General features: G+C 37.2%; 1 protein-coding gene across 4 annotated transcripts in view; it reads left to right on the plus strand.

Annotated features, from left to right (window-relative positions):
* Positions 1–18,991, plus strand: part of SH3GL1 (SH3 domain containing GRB2 like 1, endophilin A2) — a 93,021-nt gene that overhangs the window by 62,952 nt on the left and 11,078 nt on the right. For all 4 annotated transcript variants that reach the window (XM_051971916.1, XM_051971914.1, XM_051971915.1 and 1 more), the window contains exons 2-6: positions 13,355–13,423; positions 13,526–13,598; positions 14,509–14,652; positions 18,303–18,436; positions 18,833–18,991. In XM_051971916.1, coding sequence (XP_051827876.1) covers positions 13,355–13,423; positions 13,526–13,598; positions 14,509–14,652; positions 18,303–18,436; positions 18,833–18,991 — 579 coding nt within the window. The remainder of the gene's footprint in view (positions 1–13,354; positions 13,424–13,525; positions 13,599–14,508; positions 14,653–18,302; positions 18,437–18,832) is intronic.

The following is an 18,991-nucleotide window of genomic DNA, read 5'->3' on the forward strand; positions in this document are numbered from 1 at the left end:
CACTGAGAGGCCATTGCATTGGCTGACCTCTCCTCTTCCCTCTGCCTCCAATTTATCTCATTCCCAGTCTGCAACACCTGTGTCAGCAAAGGCTGTTTTGCAACTCCTTCAGATGTTATGATTCACACCTGTGGAGACTCTTGGAGATTTGACCTGTCCCTTAACACAAAAGGAAGCAGAAAAATAGGGGAAATGAAGTAAGATGAGAAAAGAGTAAGAAAGAGAAAGAGATAGAAAACTGAATCTCTTTTCTGACTCTCCATAATACCCAAATGCTCATTTCCAAATTTTTTCTTCTAATTTAAATCCTATAAGAAAAATAAATTCTGTTATCCTGAGATGAATATTAACAAATACATTAGGCACCTTATAAAAAATATCACCAAATTAAATTCTACTGGAAAAAGAAAAATCTCAAAACTTATTCACTCATATCTATATGGAAGTTATTTTTATATTTTAATTAGTTCATATTTTAGTTTTAAGAATATATAAAACTTTCCTTTTCTTTACCATTTCTCAGGAACTCTTGCTGGGAAGTTGGGTTTAAATTGGCAAACAGGATGGCATGAAATGGGAAAAATAAGTTGGCAGTAGCATGCTGGGAGGAAAAAGGCATCCATAATTAGCATAGTGGATTTCTTTAAAATTTCCTAATTTTTTTTCTTATTTTTTAAAATTAAAGCTTTTTTATTTTCAAAACATATGCAAGGATAATTTTTCATCATTGACCCTTGCAAAACCTTGTGTTCCAATTTCCCTCTCCCTTTCCCCCACCACCTCCCCTATATGGCAAGTAATCCAATATATGTTAAACATGGTAAAAATATATGTAAATCCAATATAGGCATACGTATTTTATACAATTATCTTGCTGCACCAAAAAAAAAAAATCAGATCAAAAAGGGAAAAAAACCAGTCATTGTCTCTTAAGAAAATCCAATACATGTAGTAATAGAAAATCAGTTTCATATGTATTCTTTTTTCTTTGTGGAAATGTTCATGATTGTTAATTTTGTGATAGGAATAAGGATTCAGTTCATAATGTAATTTATTTTTCAAAGAGAGAATGACAAAGATGCACTAATGATTCTGGTGAGTGTTAACTGTGTGACCTTGTGTAAGGTACTTCACTTTTCTGGGAATCAGTTTCCTCATCTATAAAGTACCTTAGAAAACTTTATCTCTATAATACTTTTCATCTCTGAATCTTTGGTGCTGTGGTCATCCCAAGGGTCTTCATGAATCTTAGGAATTTTACATTTGGAAAAAAATAATTTTCCTGTTGCATGCAGAATGGAAATGTAATTCTTGCTCAAACCTATCTCATCATGTAATTGTAAGGAAAATCCCTTGCAGACCTTAAAGCACAATATAATTGTAAGTTATTATTTTAAAAAGTGATATCGTGTAGATGTAACAAATATAGAATGATAGCAAAATCTAAAATGACTGTTACTAACACTCAGGATTTATGAATAGATAACTGTGGACCTTGGTCAAGTAATATTTAGCCCAAGTGCAAATCAAGGTCAGTAGGGTCTTAGATCACAAGATCATAGAATAAATCTTTAAACATTAATAAAATCTACCCACTGGAAGCAAAGTTTGCATGCATTTTCATGAAGGCATACCTTCATTGCCTCCCATCTTTCCTTCTCTATAATCTCCCTATTGAGAAAGTAAGCAAATTCCCTCACTAGCCATGTCCACAAATATGGCTTGATCTTCACACTGAATCCACTACTTCTTTATCAGGAGGTGGGTAGCATATTTCTTCTTTGTGTCCTTTGGAATTGTGGTTACTTATTGTATTGATTGGATTTCCTAAGCTCATCAAAGTTATTTGCTTTTACAATACTGTCATTTTTACATAAATTGTTTACTGGTTCTTTTTATATTCAAATTCTTCCTAATTTATATTCAAATCTTCCCAAGTTTCTCTGAAACTATCTACTTCATCATTTTATATAGCACAATAATATTATATACTATATCTTGTTCAGTTGATGGATATTCTCAGTTTCTGGTTTTTCGGCATGCTATTGGCTTCTGACAAATTTATGTCATAATGTCACTGAATTCTGAGTGTTTCCTATCACTTCTTTTCTCTAAAATAATTCTCTTCTTTTTAATTTACATTATTACCATTCTAGTTCAGGCTCTTTGACATATGACGAAGATCTGGAGTAATGTGGTGACCATGGAAATGTGAAAAGAAGGGAGATGGTTGTGTGTAGTAGTATGAAGTAAAAATCAGTGAGATTGGTTGGCTGGTCCATTGAAAATAAAAATTGTGCCAAAGAAGCAGGGAGCACTCTAAGGTTAGGAGTCCATCCTGTGGAAGAGATGCAAGATAAGAGGTTAGCCCAGCCTGAGCTCATAATGAGCCTGTGTGTGGGCTTTCCAGCCCAACCATTCTGAGTTATATTTTAAGTTTGTAGAATCATGGATTTGCTAGGAGTCCTTAAATACGGTTTATGGTCTCTCATTTTATAGGAGAAAATGAGGTTGAATGAGATTAAAAGACTTTTCCAAGGTTATTTGGGCAGTAAGTGGCAGAGTCCTAATTTGAATGAAGGTCCTTTGACTCCATTTATGATCAGGTCCCATCTACCTCTGGTAATCCATGTTCTATGCTGTCAAAGTTCTCCTAGTCCAGATATGCTAGGTTAGATTCAAGGCAGAGACTGACAAGCACATCTTCTTCCTGAATTCTCCCTCCCTCCTTCCCTCCGTCTTACTTTTCCTGTTACCTTATCACCTCTCCAGCTCTCTGTTCCTCCACATTCAGGCCATTGCTAAGTCCTGTCAGGGATATCTCTGCAGCATCTTTTGAATATGCCATCTCCTCTCCTCTGACACACCCACTCTGGCCCAGGATCTCATGACTAGACCACTGCCACGACCAGTTTCAGACAAGTCTGCCTTAGTTTGAGTGTTTTCCCATTCCAATTCATCCTCCATTCAGATGTCAAAGTGATTTTCCTAAAGCACAGACCAGCCATGTCACCCTCCTACTAAACAAATTCTGTTCTTTCACCTCTAGGATCATATATAAAATCTTCTCTGACATTCAGAGTCCTTTATCAGCTAACACCCCACTCTTCATCCTCCTTTCCAATCTTTTTTACACTTTTTTCCCTGCCACATTTGATCCAGTAACACTGGTCTCCTTGCTGTTATGTGAACAAGACTTTCCATCTCTTGGCTCTGGACATTTTCTCTGGTTGTACCTCATCTTTTCAACTGTACCTTCTGCTTTTCTGACTTCCTTCAAATCTCAACTCAATTGCGCTCTTGGAAGTTGGAAGCCTTTTTCGACTGTTATTAATTCTGGTGCCTTCCCTTTCTTACTTCCTGTTTATCCTGTATATAGCTTGTTTGTCCATATTTGTTTCTTTGTCATCTCCTCCATTAGATTTTGAGCTCCTTGAGGGCAGAGACCGAGGATTGTCTTTTGCAAACTCACATGTTGTTCTTTTCCAGGAGGATATCAGAATTGGCCTGAAATGTATGGAATCCAAAAAGCATTTACTTTTGTCCATCTATCCTGCATAATTGCTTCCTTGGCACAATGGGAAAGCTCCAGTGAGCCATAGTGCTACCACCTAAAGCTCCCTTTTCTTTTTTTCTTCTTCTTCTTCTTTTTTAAAATGTTTTTTATTTACAAAGCATATGCATGGGTAATTTTTCAACATTGACCCTTGCAAAACCTTCTGTTCCAAATTTTCCCCCTCCTTCCCTCCACCCCTTCCCCTAGCTGGCAGGTTGTCCAATTCTTGTTATGTTAAAATATATGTTAAATCCAATATATGTATACATATTTATACAGTTATCTTGCTGCACAAGAAAAATCAGATCAAAAAGAAAAAAAAAGCCTGAGAAAGAAAACAAAATGCAAGCAAACAACAGAGAGAGTAAGAATGCTATGTTGTGGTTCACACTCAGTTCTCACAGTTCTCTCTCTAGGTGTAGATAGCTCTCTTTATCACTGAACAAGTGGAACTGGTTTGAATCATCTCATTGTTGAAGAAAGACACATCCATCAGAACTGATCATTAAATAGTTTTGTTGCCATGTATAATGATCTCCTGGTTCTGCTCATTTCACTTAGCATCAGTTCCTGTAAGTCTCTCCAGGCCTCTCTAAAATCATCCTGCTGGATTGGCTAAGATGACAGGAAAAAATAATCATGAATGTTGGAGGGGATGCGGGAAAACGGGGACACTGATGCATTGTTGGTGGAGTTGTGAACGAATCCAGCCATTCTGGAGAGCAATCTGGAATTATGCCCAAAAAGTTATCAAACTGTGCATACCCTTTGATCCAGCAGTATTTCTATTGGGCTTATACCCCAAAGAGATACTAAAAAAGGGAAAGGGACCTGTATGTGCCAAAATGTTTGTAGCAGCCCTGTTTGTAGTGGCTAGAAACTGGAAATTGAATGGATGCCCATCAATTGGAGAATGGCTGGGTAAATTGTGGTATATGAATGTTATGGAATATTATTGCTCTGTAAGGAATGACCAGCAGGATGAATACAGAGAGGCTTGGAGAGACCTACATGGACTGATGCTAAGTGAGATCAACAGAACCAGGAGATCATTATACACTTCGACAACGATATTGTATGAGGATGTATTCTGATGGAAGTGGATTTCTATGACAAAGAGACCTAACTGAGTTTCAATGGATAAATGATGGACAGAAACAGCTACACCCAAAGAAGGAACACTGGGAAATGTGAACTATTTGCATTTTTGATTTTCTTCCCGAGTTATTTTTACCTTCTGAATCCAATTCTCCCTGTGCAACAGGAGAACTGTTCGGTTCTGCAAATATGTATTGTATCTAGGATATACTGCAACATATTTAACATATATAGGACTGCTTGCCATCTTGGGGGGGGGGGTAGAGGGAGGGAGGGGAAAAAACGAAACATAAGCGAGTGCAAGGGATAATGTTGTAAAAAAAATTATCCTGGCATGGATTCTGTCAATACAAAGTTATTATTAAATAAAATAAAATTTAAATTAAAAAAATAAATAAAAATAAAATCATCCTGCTGATCATTTCTTATAGAACAATAATATTCCATAACATTCATATACCATAATTCAGCCATTCTCCAAATGATGGGCATACACTCAGTTTTCAGTTTCTTGTCACTACAAAGAGGGCTGCCACAAAACATTTTGGCACATACAGGTCCCTTTCCCTTCTTTAGTATCTCTTTGGGTATAAGCCCAGTAGTAACACTGATGGATCAAAGTATGCACAGTTTGATAACTTTTTGAGCATAATTCCAAATCACTCTCCAGAATAGCTGGATGTGTTCACAATTCTACCAACAATGTATCTGTGTCCCAGTTTTCCCACATCCCCTCCAACATTCATCATTATCTTTTCCTATCGTCTTAACCAATCTTAGAGTGTATAGTGGTATCTCAGATTTGTCTTAATTTGCATTTCTCTGATCAATAGTAATTTGGAAAGCTCCTTTTTCTTGACAAGCCTGAGTAACTTTAGTATCAGTGTTCATTTACTTGCCCTGCCTTTATACATAGAGGCCTTCTAGCCTCTCCTTAAAAGAACTGAAATGAAAACTTGTTTGAGCCTTATACATTCTCAATTCTATTAACCAACAAATATTTACTGAGCAGCAACATGGTAGGCAGTTTTGGATTATATTTCTTACAGCACTTAGTAAATTGCTTGTTTTCTTGGTTTAGAGTCTTGAATAAGAAAGATGTACATTTAGGAATATGACTTTGGCAACTGTGTGGAGGATGGATTGTATGGGAAAAGATTTTTGAGGTAGGGAGGCAAATTAGGAAGTTTTTTTTTTTTTTCCTACAGTTCTGTCAAGATGAGGTGGTGGTTGTATTGAATAGAAAGAAGGGGATGGATGAGAGATGTTGGAGGAAGAAATTATAAGATTTAGCAACTAATTAGATGTGTCAAGTGAGGGAAAGTAAAGGATTAGGGCTAACAGTATGGTTGTGAATCTGGGTGACTGGAAGGATAGCTTCCTTGATAGTTTTCTTGATAGAAAGGAAGGGTCAGAAAAGGAATTATTATCATCAATCCCTTATAGTTCTGTAATATTTCATAGATATGTGCTCCCTTCATCTGCATTCCCAGTGATAAAGATGTTTCATTTATTTTTCTTTAAGTAGACTTTCATCTGCCTTGTCATCTTGGTTAACTTCTTGTTATGATAATGATCTTGGGAACTGTCAGACTGATCAGTTTTCTATTTCCCCCAATCTTCTGATTTGCTCTGTCCTTCCTCCTACCATTTCCGTCTTGGTGCCTTACCTCAGCTACATTTTTCTACTTCATCTAGAGCAGCTTGTAGTTTAAAAATGGGTGGAATTACCATTTCTCTGAGAATAAGCTGATTCAGTTGTATTTTTTTCCTCCTCTCTCATTTCTTTCTCTTACATCATTCCAGACTTCTAGCAAAAGTTACTCTTTATTTTGAACCCCACTTAAGGCAAAGAAATAACATTTTTGAAAGATCCAGACTTCTTACTCTTGAAACTCTTTCTCTGAAGACAGTCTGAATAGTACTTTTAAAAAACCCATAAATCCGTTATGTGAGACTCGGTAATTAAGGAAGATAATTTTCCTATAGGCCAGGAGCCCTTTTAGGATTCATTAAGGGTTTCCTGGTAAGAAAATCTATTTAAACCTTTCAATTCAAATGTTATTCAAATGCTTGCCTGACGTATTAGATCAATGGTTCTCAAAGTATGATCTAGAGAATCCTGGGGATCTCTGAAACCCTTTTAGAGGGTCTACAAATTCAAAAATAGTTTTTATTTCCAATATGGTAAATGTCTATAAATATAACCCAGATAAACAAAAACACTCAATAATTTTTAATAGGATAAAGATACTGAAAAAAAAAGTTTGAGAACCACTGTATTAGATGTAGGCCAGTGGTTTATTGACTGACAAACTTACAGAGGGGAGATTCCTATTCCCTTCTCAGTTATGGGTTGGGCCCTACCAATGCCCGAGGTCCTTCTCAGAAGTGATTCTTTTAGTATCAGTGCTCATTTACTTCTAACTCTCTGGTCACTAAGTTATCGTGGCTATCTTTTCTTCCTAAATTGGAATTCTCTTTTAGAGAATATCTAAATCAATACTTTGTACATAGATATTTAATACAAGTATTTATTGAATTAAATTGGAAAAAATTTTATGTTCCTTCTTTTAGTAATTAGTGGTACCTTTCATTCAGGGACAATAATGATCAAAATTCACTTCAACAAACATGCAAGCACTTACTATATACAAGACACTAACTGTTGATTTGTCATGTCTGACTTTCATGACTCTATTTGAGGTTTTCTTTCCTAAGATATTGGAATAAGTTGCTATTTCCTTGTTCAGATCATTTTACAAATGAGAAAACTGAAGCAACCAGGGTTAAGTAACTTGCCCATACCTAGTCAGTATCTGAAGGCAGATTTGAAATTAGATGTACCTGGCTTCAGCCTAGGTGCTTTACACTGTCTCATCTAGACACTAATAGGCACTGTGGAATAAAAGGGTGGAAAATAGCAATCCCTGTAATAAAGGGCCTATTAGGGAAAATGTGACATGTGCATAATCAAATTAATATAAAATTATATCCGGAAAGGGAGAGTTTAACAGGCATTTATTCAGTACTATGCACCAGGCACTGAGCTAGACACTGGTGATACAAATACAAAGAATTAATCCCCACTCTAAGGCAGCTTAGGTTAAAATGAAGTTACAGTCAGAATGAAGTACATTCTAAGAATAGGAGATAGTGTGGAGGGAGATGAGAGATGGAGCGTGGACTTGGCTCTTCTCAACAATGTGGTGATTCAAGAAAATTACAATATTCTTAATATGGAAAATGCCAATCTCATTCAGACAGAGAACTATGGAGACCAAATGTGGATTGAAGCATAGTATTTTCACTTTTGTTTATTTGTTTTTTCTTGTATTTTTTTCCCTTTTGGTCTGATTTTTTTCTTGCACAACAATACAAATATGTTTTAATATGTTTTTTAAAGGGGATGGGGGAATATGTACAATTGAATAGCCCTTTCAGGCAACCAAGAAGGAAGTAGAAAAGGACTTTAAAAATTAGGCAGGTGGGATAATGATAGGTACAGTTTGTTGGAGAAAGCCAGAAAGGTGTGGGATCAAAGGCACTTGTAGAGGGTTTGACATTGGCAAATAGAAGTGGTACCATGAGAAACTGGAACAAAGGAAAAGTTGGTGGGAAATGATGTCACTGGTTTTTAAGATGAGAAGAATGACCTCAATTTTCTCATAAAGTATGAGTCAAAATCCCCAGCTGAAAAGGGTAGGTATTATGGGAAACTTGAGAAAAGGAGAGAATGTTTAGAACAGCCTTGGTAAAGTAGAGAGATCAGTTAAGAGGTAGCCTTGTTGAGATAACCCAGTGAAGATTAATATAAATTTGTAGTGACTCAGTCATCAATCTGTTATAGGGCTGAAGAAAAGTGAGGAAACTAAGGTAATATAATATAGCCTTGAGGTCGCAAAGTGGGAAGTATTATGGTCTCCCTTAGCAGTGTGAAGTAGTGAATATAAAATGAGTAGTTTCAAGAGAAAATGTAATGAGTTCAGTTTCAGATATATTGAGATTAAGATATTTGTAAGACATCCATTTTGAAATGACCAGTAGGTTGCTAGAGATGGCATGCTTGTAGTTAAGCAAAGAGAGTAGGGCTAGAGTTCAGATGCAGATAAAAATGCTTTAAGAAAATTTGTTAATTTATAGAAGGAAATGAATTAGAAATTGTCTGCATTAACATTTTAATGTCCCCAGATACTGGGGACTTCAGACTTAAATTTGGGATCAAGGAAGGATACACATATGCAGTAGCATCTGAACTTGAAGAAAAAAGAATTCTATTTAAAATATATAGGAAAATGGCTTTCAAGAATCAATGGAGACAAGAGATTGCATATCATATTTGGGCAATAGCAAGTAGTCTTTTTTTTTTAATAGCAAATAGTCTTATTTTGACAATAATGGAGAGTGTAGAACAGAGAATATTATAGAACAAGACTAAAGCCAAATTGTGGCAGGCCTCAAATTGTGGCAGGCCTCTAGTGCTAAGTTAGACTTATAGGCTACAAAGTACCACAAAGTGGTACTATTACCAAAGAATAAGTTGTAATGCAGATTGGGGATCTTGGGCCTTATTTTCCTCGTTATAAGATAAAATTATTGAATAATGTGATTTCTAGGAACCTTTCAGTAGGTCTGCATATTTTAGGACTCTTAAATAAATGACTATATCCTTCAACGATTTTCCACTTAGAATCTGCTTCAGCCTTTATTCCTGGGGTGGGGAGAGGTGGGTGGCTGATATTTTATCAGATAACATTTCAGTTCATTTCACAATGGCTGCCATTATTCTGCCTACTGATGACTCATGTGGAGCTAGGCTCCACACTAGGCCTACAGCTGTGTTCCTCTGTTTAGATTATTTGGGAGCATAAGAGAATGTTTTCTAGTGTGGCACTTAATCACGGGTCTGTAGGATAATAGTTTTGTACTTAGTCATTTGATTTATTTTTGTGATACTATACCTTTATTCTGGATGAATCTTGAAGGAGATTATTATTACTTCCTTATTTGATTTGGTGTATGGGTCGAATTGGGTGGTGATGAGAGTTATATAAGATTCAGCAAAGAAAAATCCATCTTACTTTGTTAATAATTAGAGCCCTGCTCTGGGTCTGTGATTTGGAGAAGTCTGATGATCCTTAGAAAATGTGTAAACAAAGATGCATTCTGCAGGTCATAAGATTCTGGAGTTTAGAGCTATTATTTAGGTAAACATTATTTAGAGAAGCCTTCATTTCATAAAGAAAGCAAACTCAGAGCTGCTAAGTGATTTGCCTTAACTTATGTGGTTTGTGAAAGGCAAAGCTGGCATTCAGATTTTGGACTTCAGACTTCAAATTCTGTACTTTTTCCTTTATACCTAAATTCAGCAAATACAACTATATATATATGGAGTGGCTTTTTAACAGCATATCCCATTGTTGGTGGAATTGTGAGCACATCCAGCCATTCTGGAGAGCAATTTGGAACTATGCTCAAAAAGTTATCAAACTGTGCTTTGATCCAGCAGTTACTACTGGGCTTATACCCCAAAGAGATACTAAAGAAGGGAAAGGGATCTGTATGTGCCAAAATGTTTGTGGCAGCCCTGTTGGTAGTGGCTAGAAGCTGGAAAATGAATGGATGCCCATCAATTGGAGAATGGTTGAGTAAATTGTGGTATATGAATGTTATGGAATATTATTGTTCTGTAAGGAATGACCAGCAGGATGAATACAGAGAGGCTTGGAGAGACCTACATGAACTGATGCTAAGTGAAATGAGCAGAACCAGGAGATCATTATATAACTCAACAACGATACTGTTTGAGGATGTATTCTGTTGGAAGTGGATCTCTTCGATAAAGAGAAGATCTAATTCAGTTTCAATTGATCAAGGATGGACAGAAGCAGCTATACCCAAAGAAAGGACACTGGGAAATGAATATAAACTGCTTGCATTTTTGTTTTTCTTCCCGGGTTATTTATACCTTCTGAATCCAATTCTCCCTGTGCAACAAGAGAACTATTCGGTTCTGCACACATATATTGTATCTAGGATATACTGTAACCTATATAACTTTTATAGGACTGCTTGCCATCTGGGGGAGGGGATGGAGGGAGGGAGGGGAAAAATCGGAACAGAAGTGAGTGCAAGGGATAATGTTGTAAAAAATTACCCTGGCATGGGTTCTGTCAATAAAAAGTTATTTTAAAAAAAAAAAAAACAGCATATCTACCATTCAGTGGAATCTGCAGAAAGGGAAATGAAATTACCCCATCCTGTCTGTCAGCCCTTGTTTCACCCCACTGACACTCAGACAAGGTCTCTATCTTAGGAAGACAAGGACTTTTGAGCACTGTCCATTTCAGGCTTTCTCCCAGTGTCAAAAGAGTCCTACTGCCTTTCAGGTGCTAAATGACTTTCCAGCTAATCTACATAGGAATTCTTGTATTATTGTTGCCAAAAGAAGTGAAACTACAGAATTAAATCAAAGGGAAATTCCAATCTGCCTAGGTTCTCTCATATCCTCATAAGTTCATTTGATTTTTTATTTGACAGAAAGCAGTAATTTTTAAAACGATCACTTCCCTATTCTCTTTGCCTTTGACCCTATTTCTTTGAGGTTTATATGAACCTGGGGAGAACATCAAGCTAGCGTAACTGCATTTCCTCTCTGTGGTTAATGTTTTTCTGGGAGGGTGCTTAGAGTCAGACAGGTAGCAGACGTTCATTACGGAGTAATACATCTCAGGGGGAAAAGCATTTTGGTGTCCATTAGCTTTGTTATATCTGGTAGATCATTTCACTTCTGATCTTTGGTATTCCCTCTTAAAGTGAAGATGATAATTCCGAGGCCCACCTTGTATTAGGCACAGTGGAGATAGAAAGATAAAAGTGAAGCAAAATTTTGCTGATATCACGGCATAATCTCTTGATTCACAGAAGCTTGATATGAAATTCAGGATAATTGGTAGCCCTAACTGAGGTTTCCTATTCATCTTTCCTGCTTCTGTGTCTCTTATGCTTTTGCTCACCATCTCCCCTCCTTTCTGCCTAATTCTTGCCCATCCTTTTAAGAGATAACTCATCTGACCTTCAGAGAAGTATTGTCTGATCACCTGAGCACAGTATGGTTTCACTAACCTTTAGATTGAGCCAGGAAGACCTTAGTTTAAATCCTTCCTCAGAATCTCATTAGCCTAAATAAGTTATCTCCTTTTAGCCTTCCTTACCTCTCTGTAAAAGGGAAGTATAATGATAGCACCTACCTCAGAGTGCTATTATTAAGATCAAATGAGGGAATGTTACATAAAGGGATTTGCAAAAAGACATTATTTAAATGCTAAATTAAATATTTAAAACATTGTTTAAATACTTATTATTGCTATACCATGCTGTGTCTTTAGCCGGCTTATAAAACAGTGGGAACCAAGCCTGAATTTTATATCTCTGAACCTTCCATGTTTTCCTGGCATAGAACCAGAATACATGGTAGCTCGTGTTTCTATAGGGCAATGAGGTTTATAAAAGTTTCTTCACAACTGTGGTGAAATAGCCAGCCATTAAAGTTATAACATATAAGCAGAAGGTTTGTTTGTTGATTCCACTGCTAACCCACTCAGAGACACAGTTAATTGGTAGGTAAAGAAGGATACCCTTTTTTTTTCTAGGACATCTCACCTTTAACACCCTCAAATTAAATAGTCTGCAAATGATTGCTTCACACTTTTCAAGCAATTGTTCCCAAATGACTTTAGATTGTCTTAAGCATGTTCTCTAGAATAGCAGAGAAGTTGTTATACTTAGGTTGGGACTGAATGTCTTTTAAGATGTCTTCAGTTCTTAAATCCTTTAATATTAAAAAATTGACAGTTGAAGAAATAACATCTAAAACTTAACTTACTCCACTTAAAAATACCCACAAAGCAGTTTCAAGTGCTCTTAAAAATCATCTAGTCCACCTTTCTCATTTTACGATTTTTATTTTAAGTTTTTGTGTGAAAACTAATTTTTTCCCTGAATTCTTTTATCTTTGGTTTCCAAATTATATCCACCAAATTATATCCTATATACACTCCTCAGTAGTTTTTATTAAATATGTATGTGTGTGACTATAGATATTTTGAGAAATATTCCTTGATTCAAAAAGGCTGAAAACTTCCAGATTTTTAGTGACTGGAAATTTTCTTTAGTTCTGTAGTATTTAACTTTACCCTCATCTCATAAGCTCTTTAATATTGTCACCAGTGGAGTTAAGGTCCATATGGAAGCCTGACCTTTCAGGGTATATTGGTTTCACCTTTGTTTTAAGTGATATTTTATTCTTTTCCTGATTTGTGTGGCAGTGCCCTACTTTAATTGATGCAACAGGATCTCATTGTCCTTGATCCCCTTCACGTGGTCAACCACACAAAGCTAAATTGCATTATGTATGGTTTCAGTGTCAGGAAAAAGTAGTCCGTCCTCCAAGATCTCATTGTCTTTGGCTTTACCTTTGATCTGTTCTGTCTCTACAAGGTGCTATTGGATTTACTTCATATGTCTTATCCACAGTCGTTGAGCTCATTTTCTTTCACTTCAAGTTGAACTAACTTGGAAGATTGTAGCAGGGAATATATGAGGTCACGCTAGTTTTTCCACTTGATTTTTTACCAACATTTTCTTCAAAATATTTATGGTTCTAATTGTTAACTATTCTTTTTCATTCTCTCCCTCCAGCTGGTCAGTGAAAAGGTTGGAGGAGCTGAAGGGACCAAGCTTGATGATGACTTCAAAGAAATGGAGAAGGTAAAGGAAACAGAGGGAAGAACTATGCTGGGAGATTATTGTCCCTTAATGATTTGTCATGGAAGTGGGTTTTAAGCATTCATATATTTATTTTCTTTATAGAAAGTGGATGTTACCAGCAAGGCTGTGGCAGAGGTGTTGGCGAGAACCATTGAGTACCTTCAGCCCAACCCAGGTATAAGATCAAAGTTATTCATAGAAGAATCTGGCATAGATTCCCTTAGTTCTCAGATCCAATATTTGCTTTATGGTGCTAAGATGTGGGCTTTTCCAACTTCTCCTTGAAACAGATGAAAGTTTACAAATGGGAAGTTGTTTAAAACCTTCATTTTAAATTCCAAGATCATATTTGGCACTGGAATTGTCTGAGAAGTTGTATGACAACAGATGCCAGAATAGATTGGTAACCCATTCTTGAAGCTTAAATACTTTTCCTGTCTGCTACTAGTTCTTCATATTGAGTTGCTTGTTTTATGGGCAACAGAGAGGCAGTGTCTGGAATAGGGAAGATAAAATTCTATTTGAGCCTTGCTATCCAGGTCAAATTGCATGCCATTCAGTTTTGTGGATTTTTTTTTTGGGAGGGGGGGAGGGGAAGGGGGAAATATGACCAGGGTAATTTGCAAGCAAATCAAATAATAGATTTTATTGACTGTGAGAGACCAGTAAAATAAATGGTAGGTAAGAAAGTGAGGGTGGCAGAATGGTGGCCAGAACCATTGAGTATCTTAGCCTAAGCCAGATATAAGTTCCTAGTTATTCATGAAAGGTGGCACAATGGATACTATCAGTTCTGCAGTCAGGAAGAATCATCTTCCTGAGTTCAAATCTAGCCTCAGACATTTGCTAGCTATGTTGCCTTGGACTAGTGTCAAACCCTGTTTGCCTCAATTCTCTCATCTGTATAATGATTTGGAGAAGGAAATGGCACACCCCTCTTTGCCAAGAAAACCTCAAATAGGGTCATGAAGAATTGGGGATAACTGAAAAAAGGGTAGGTCAGTGGGGAAGTGCTAGCAGCTTTCTGGCCCCATTTCCAAAGAGGCCAACTCAAGTCTCCATGTGGCTGAACTTCCCCTTTGCAGCCTCCCGAGCCAAGCTGACAATGCTCAACACTGTGTCAAAGATAAGAGGGCAGGTGAAGAATCCTGGCTATCCACAGTCTGAAGGGCTCTTGGGCGAGTGCATGATTCGCTATGGAAAGGAGCTAGGAGATGAGTCCAACTTTGGTAAGTACCAAAAGTGGGTACCAGCTATTGTCTTAAATAAAAAATTAGCATGACATGAAGTATCGATGTGAAATAGTGCATAAATGGTGAGGCAAGTGATGTTTTAATTAGTTTTATTAAATCGTTTTTTGCTTTTTCCTCTCCTCTTTGTGTTTTCATCTTTATATATATGAACCGTATGTTTACTGAATAGAGGATGGGAAAGAATTATATTCAGAAGCTGCAATATAAAAATAAATTACATAAGATAAAATTTTCCAAAAGAGCATTCAGGACTTTCAGTCAAATATTTGTTGAGTGCTACTAGAATTTTAGAATCCTAGATCTTGAAGGATAGGCCAAATCAGCTTTTTTTTTTCTTTCAGGTAATAGAACTGAGGCCTAGAGAAGACAAATAGTCATAGCAAGTTAATGGCAGAACCAGAAAGCAAGGAATCTAGATCCCTTGATTCCTATCCTTGAATTGTGTGCTCAAAATTATGCTGGATATTAAGAGGAGGTTCCCTGCTTTCAAGGTTTCAGTCTAGTTGAGAAAGTAATATTGACATAAAGTAACTACAGAACATTTATATGTGAAATTGAATGATACTGCTGACATACATTACTGGAGTTCAGATAGGGGGAAAATAAATGAATGAGCAGAATGCTTTTTAGAAGATAGTAGAATTTGGTGGGTCCTGAAGGATAGATGGGCTTTAAATAGGTGAAGCTGGAGAAGGAGAGTAATCTAGACCTTGGAAACAGTATGAACAAGGGTACAGAGGTGAAAATGAGCTGATAAGTGAAGAAGACAGAAAGGAAAAGGTATGTATTTGGAAGCTAATTATTATGCTTCAGAAGAATATAATGTATTCTAACAGTTCAAATGTCATCTCAAAGAAATGTAGACTTGCAAGGTATGTTAGGAATTGTCTAATTTTACAATCATTGTATTATAAAATTAGAAGGAAACTTAGAGCACATCTCATTCAACCCTCTCATTTAGCAGATGAGAAGATGGAGGCCCAGAAAGACCTCAGTCACTTAACCAAAGTCACACAGGTAGTTGATGGCAGAACCAGTACTTGAACCCTGATTTTCTTTTTCTTTTCCTTATTTATTCATTTAGTCATTTATTTCCATAGTAGTATTTTATTTTTCCAAATACACATAAAGATAGTTTTCAACATTCATTTTTGTAAGATTTTATGTTTCTATATAAGACTGCCAGCCATCTAGGGGAGGGGGTGGAGGGAGGGAAGGGAAACGTTGGAACAGAAGTGAGTGCAAGAGACAATGTTATAAAAAATTACCCATGCATATGTTCTGTCAATAAAAAGCTATAATAATAAAAAAAAAGATTTTATGTTTCAAATTTTTCTCCCTCTTTCCCATACTTTTCCTTTCCCCAAGACAGCAATCAATCTGATATAGATTATACATGTATAATCCTTTTAGATATATTTCCATGTTTGTCATGTTGTACAAGAAAAATCAGACTAAAAAGGAAAAAACCATGAAAAAGAAAAGACAAACAAAAAATGGTGAAAATAGTAGTTTCAATCCACAGTCAGTCTCTACAATTCTCTCTCTGTATTTTCCATCCCAAGTCTATTGGAATTGTCTTGGATCATTGCATTGCTAAGAAGAAATAAGTACATCCCATTTGTTCAACACATGATCTTGCTGTTTCTGTGGAAATGTTGAATCCTATTTTTCTGATTCTCTTGTACTATAAAACCCACCAATCTCCACATTTTGCAAATTGAGGAAACTAACGTCTAGAAAAGGAAAGTGACATACCTGAGGTGACATATAAGTAGCTGAGCTCTGTGTTCAGATTATAAAGCCAATGTTCTCTCTCTGCCTTAGGGTCACATTTGTTTTTTGGAGAACCCCAAGCACTTGCCTGGCTAAGTAGACCCAGAGTTCAGTAATCTAGATTCTAGGCCATTATTCTTTGTATTATTCAGTACTATTGGCTTCTTTCTCATATAAAAACATCATTCCTCTCTCTGCTGATTTTGGACCCTGAAGAATCATTCAGCAGGAGCTACAGTCAAAGGTACTTTCTTTAGTTGGAGCTGATGGCCAATTTGCTGCATGTCGAGATACAGATGGAGGCAGCAGAAAGAGCTCATGAGAATTTCTTCTACACTCAGCACCATCTGCGCTTGAGCCAAGTACACCTTGTCTAGAGAGCTTTATGGAAGACACAGTTTCACCTTCCCAGGGATAATTTCTAAAGGGTTGGAGCTGAATATAGTTAAGAAATATTTCTTGCCTGGTAATTTCCAAGAAATACCTGTTTTTGATTTTGGAAGAAAATGTCTTCCTAGGACCTGAGGATATAGGTAGTCTTTGTGAAGACAGAAATAGTATGTATCTATCTTCTTTTAGCCAAAACTGTGCCTATTTTAGCTGTTAAATCATTTTACAATGTGGGTCAGAGGAATTTGCAGCAGCTTTTTCACATTAGCTTCCTTCACCTGGGAAATCAAGTTTTATTAGAACACATCTCCTCATTCCTAGTCCACATACAATCTACCATGAGCTCAATCTTGTCTAGATGGTGACATTCAGAGATTCTGAATTCTGAAGCTAGCTTACTTTTTTGGAAAATTGATACTCATTTGTGACTTACCTTTAGAAAACCCACAGAGTCTGTCCATTAAAGAAAAGTTCTACAATATAGAATGCTACTTTATTTGCTGTGAGTATAGTCCCTGGCTATACAAAGATATCCCCTCACCTCAGGCCTACAATACCTTTTCCAGCTACCCCAATGTTGGAGAATGGGACAGGGCCAACATCACCTTCCAGGCTTCCTCGTTCTCAGCAAAAAGTTTTTACAGTTCAGACCCAATTCAAGTGGCATTTTTTAAATTACTTGCTACTTGCTGGAGTCATTATGTTAGGCCTTAAGCATGTAAAGGCAAAACAAAAACAAATAAGTGCTTATATTCTACTGGGAGGAGAATCATATAAAATGATAAAAATATATGTGATCATTATAGGGAGATTAGCAGAGGCTTGTCATAAAAGGGTACTGATAAACTAAACCTTTAAGGAAAGCAAAAGCAAGAAGAGAATGCACTGCAGACATTCAATAGCTGAAAGATAGCTCAAAGAAGGGAGAGAAATATAACCTGGAGCACTGGATTTGGGGTGAGAGAATGTTAAAAGAACAGTGCTACTGCAGACCACCCAAAGTGAGACTGGGATGAGGTGTATCCTCTCCTTCAGCCTCAATTTCTCCTCTGTACAATGAGGAAATTGGACCTTGATGGTCTCTAAGGTCCTGTCCAGCTCTAGATCAGTAATCATGTGTTCCCTGGAGGTAGAAGTGGGGCAAGTTCATTACTTACTGAAGAATTTGGGGAAGATTAAAACAGAATACATGAAACAAGCTTGGAAAAATGTTTAGATGCTGGGCTAAGATAACTATTTTATATATATGGTAGTTTATTTTATATATATATATATACACACACACACACACACACACACACACACACACACACATATATATATATATATATATATATAATAGGGAGTTTACTGTGTTCTTGAGCAGGAAAATGGCATGGCCAGGTGATTTTGGCCCTGAGAAAGCGCCCCCCCCCAATCCCCCCAATCCCAACTGCCCTAATACCCTTTCTTCTCTGAAGGTGATGCCCTTTTGGATGCTGGTGAATCAATGAAGCGATTGGCAGAAGTGAAGGATTCTCTGGACATAGAAGTCAAACAGAATTTTATTGATCCCCTCCAGAATCTCTGTGATAAAGACCTGAAGGAGATCCAGGTACCTGCCTTAATTACTATTCCTCTGACCTAGCATTTGGAGCTGTAAGAATGGGGACACTTGTCAGCTTTGTCATGGTTCGAAGAGGCATGTGTCACCCTCAGGGTGGAGGTGGGGAGCAGGAGCAAACACAGACCATTTAGAGAGACACCTTCAAATTCCCCAACCCAGTCTCTTGCTGCTTCTCTTTGTTCTCGCCCGTGGATAAGACAGAAGTCCCCCTTGCTCTCCAGCTCCCCGGTGACTGCACACGTGTGCACATCTGAGTAGCATTGTAACAGTAATTCACTCTGTTGTAGCACTTCAGGCTTACATAGGGATTCTTCCTGCAGATAGAGCTGCAAGGCTCCCCATGAGCCTTGTCACATGTGGGGCCTGTTCTTTTCTCTCCCTCAGCACCATCTGAAAAAGCTAGAGGGGAGGCGCCTGGACTTTGACTATAAGAAGAAGCGCCAGGGGAAGATAGCAGATGAGGAGCTTCGTCAGGCCATGGAGAAGTTTGAGGAGTCCAAGGAAGTGGCTGAGACCAGCATGCACAACCTCTTAGAGACGGAC

The sequence above is a fragment of the Antechinus flavipes genome, chromosome 1, assembly GCF_016432865.1.
Source record: "Antechinus flavipes isolate AdamAnt ecotype Samford, QLD, Australia chromosome 1, AdamAnt_v2, whole genome shotgun sequence".
In the NCBI taxonomy this organism is placed as follows: Eukaryota; Metazoa; Chordata; class Mammalia; order Dasyuromorphia; family Dasyuridae; genus Antechinus; species Antechinus flavipes.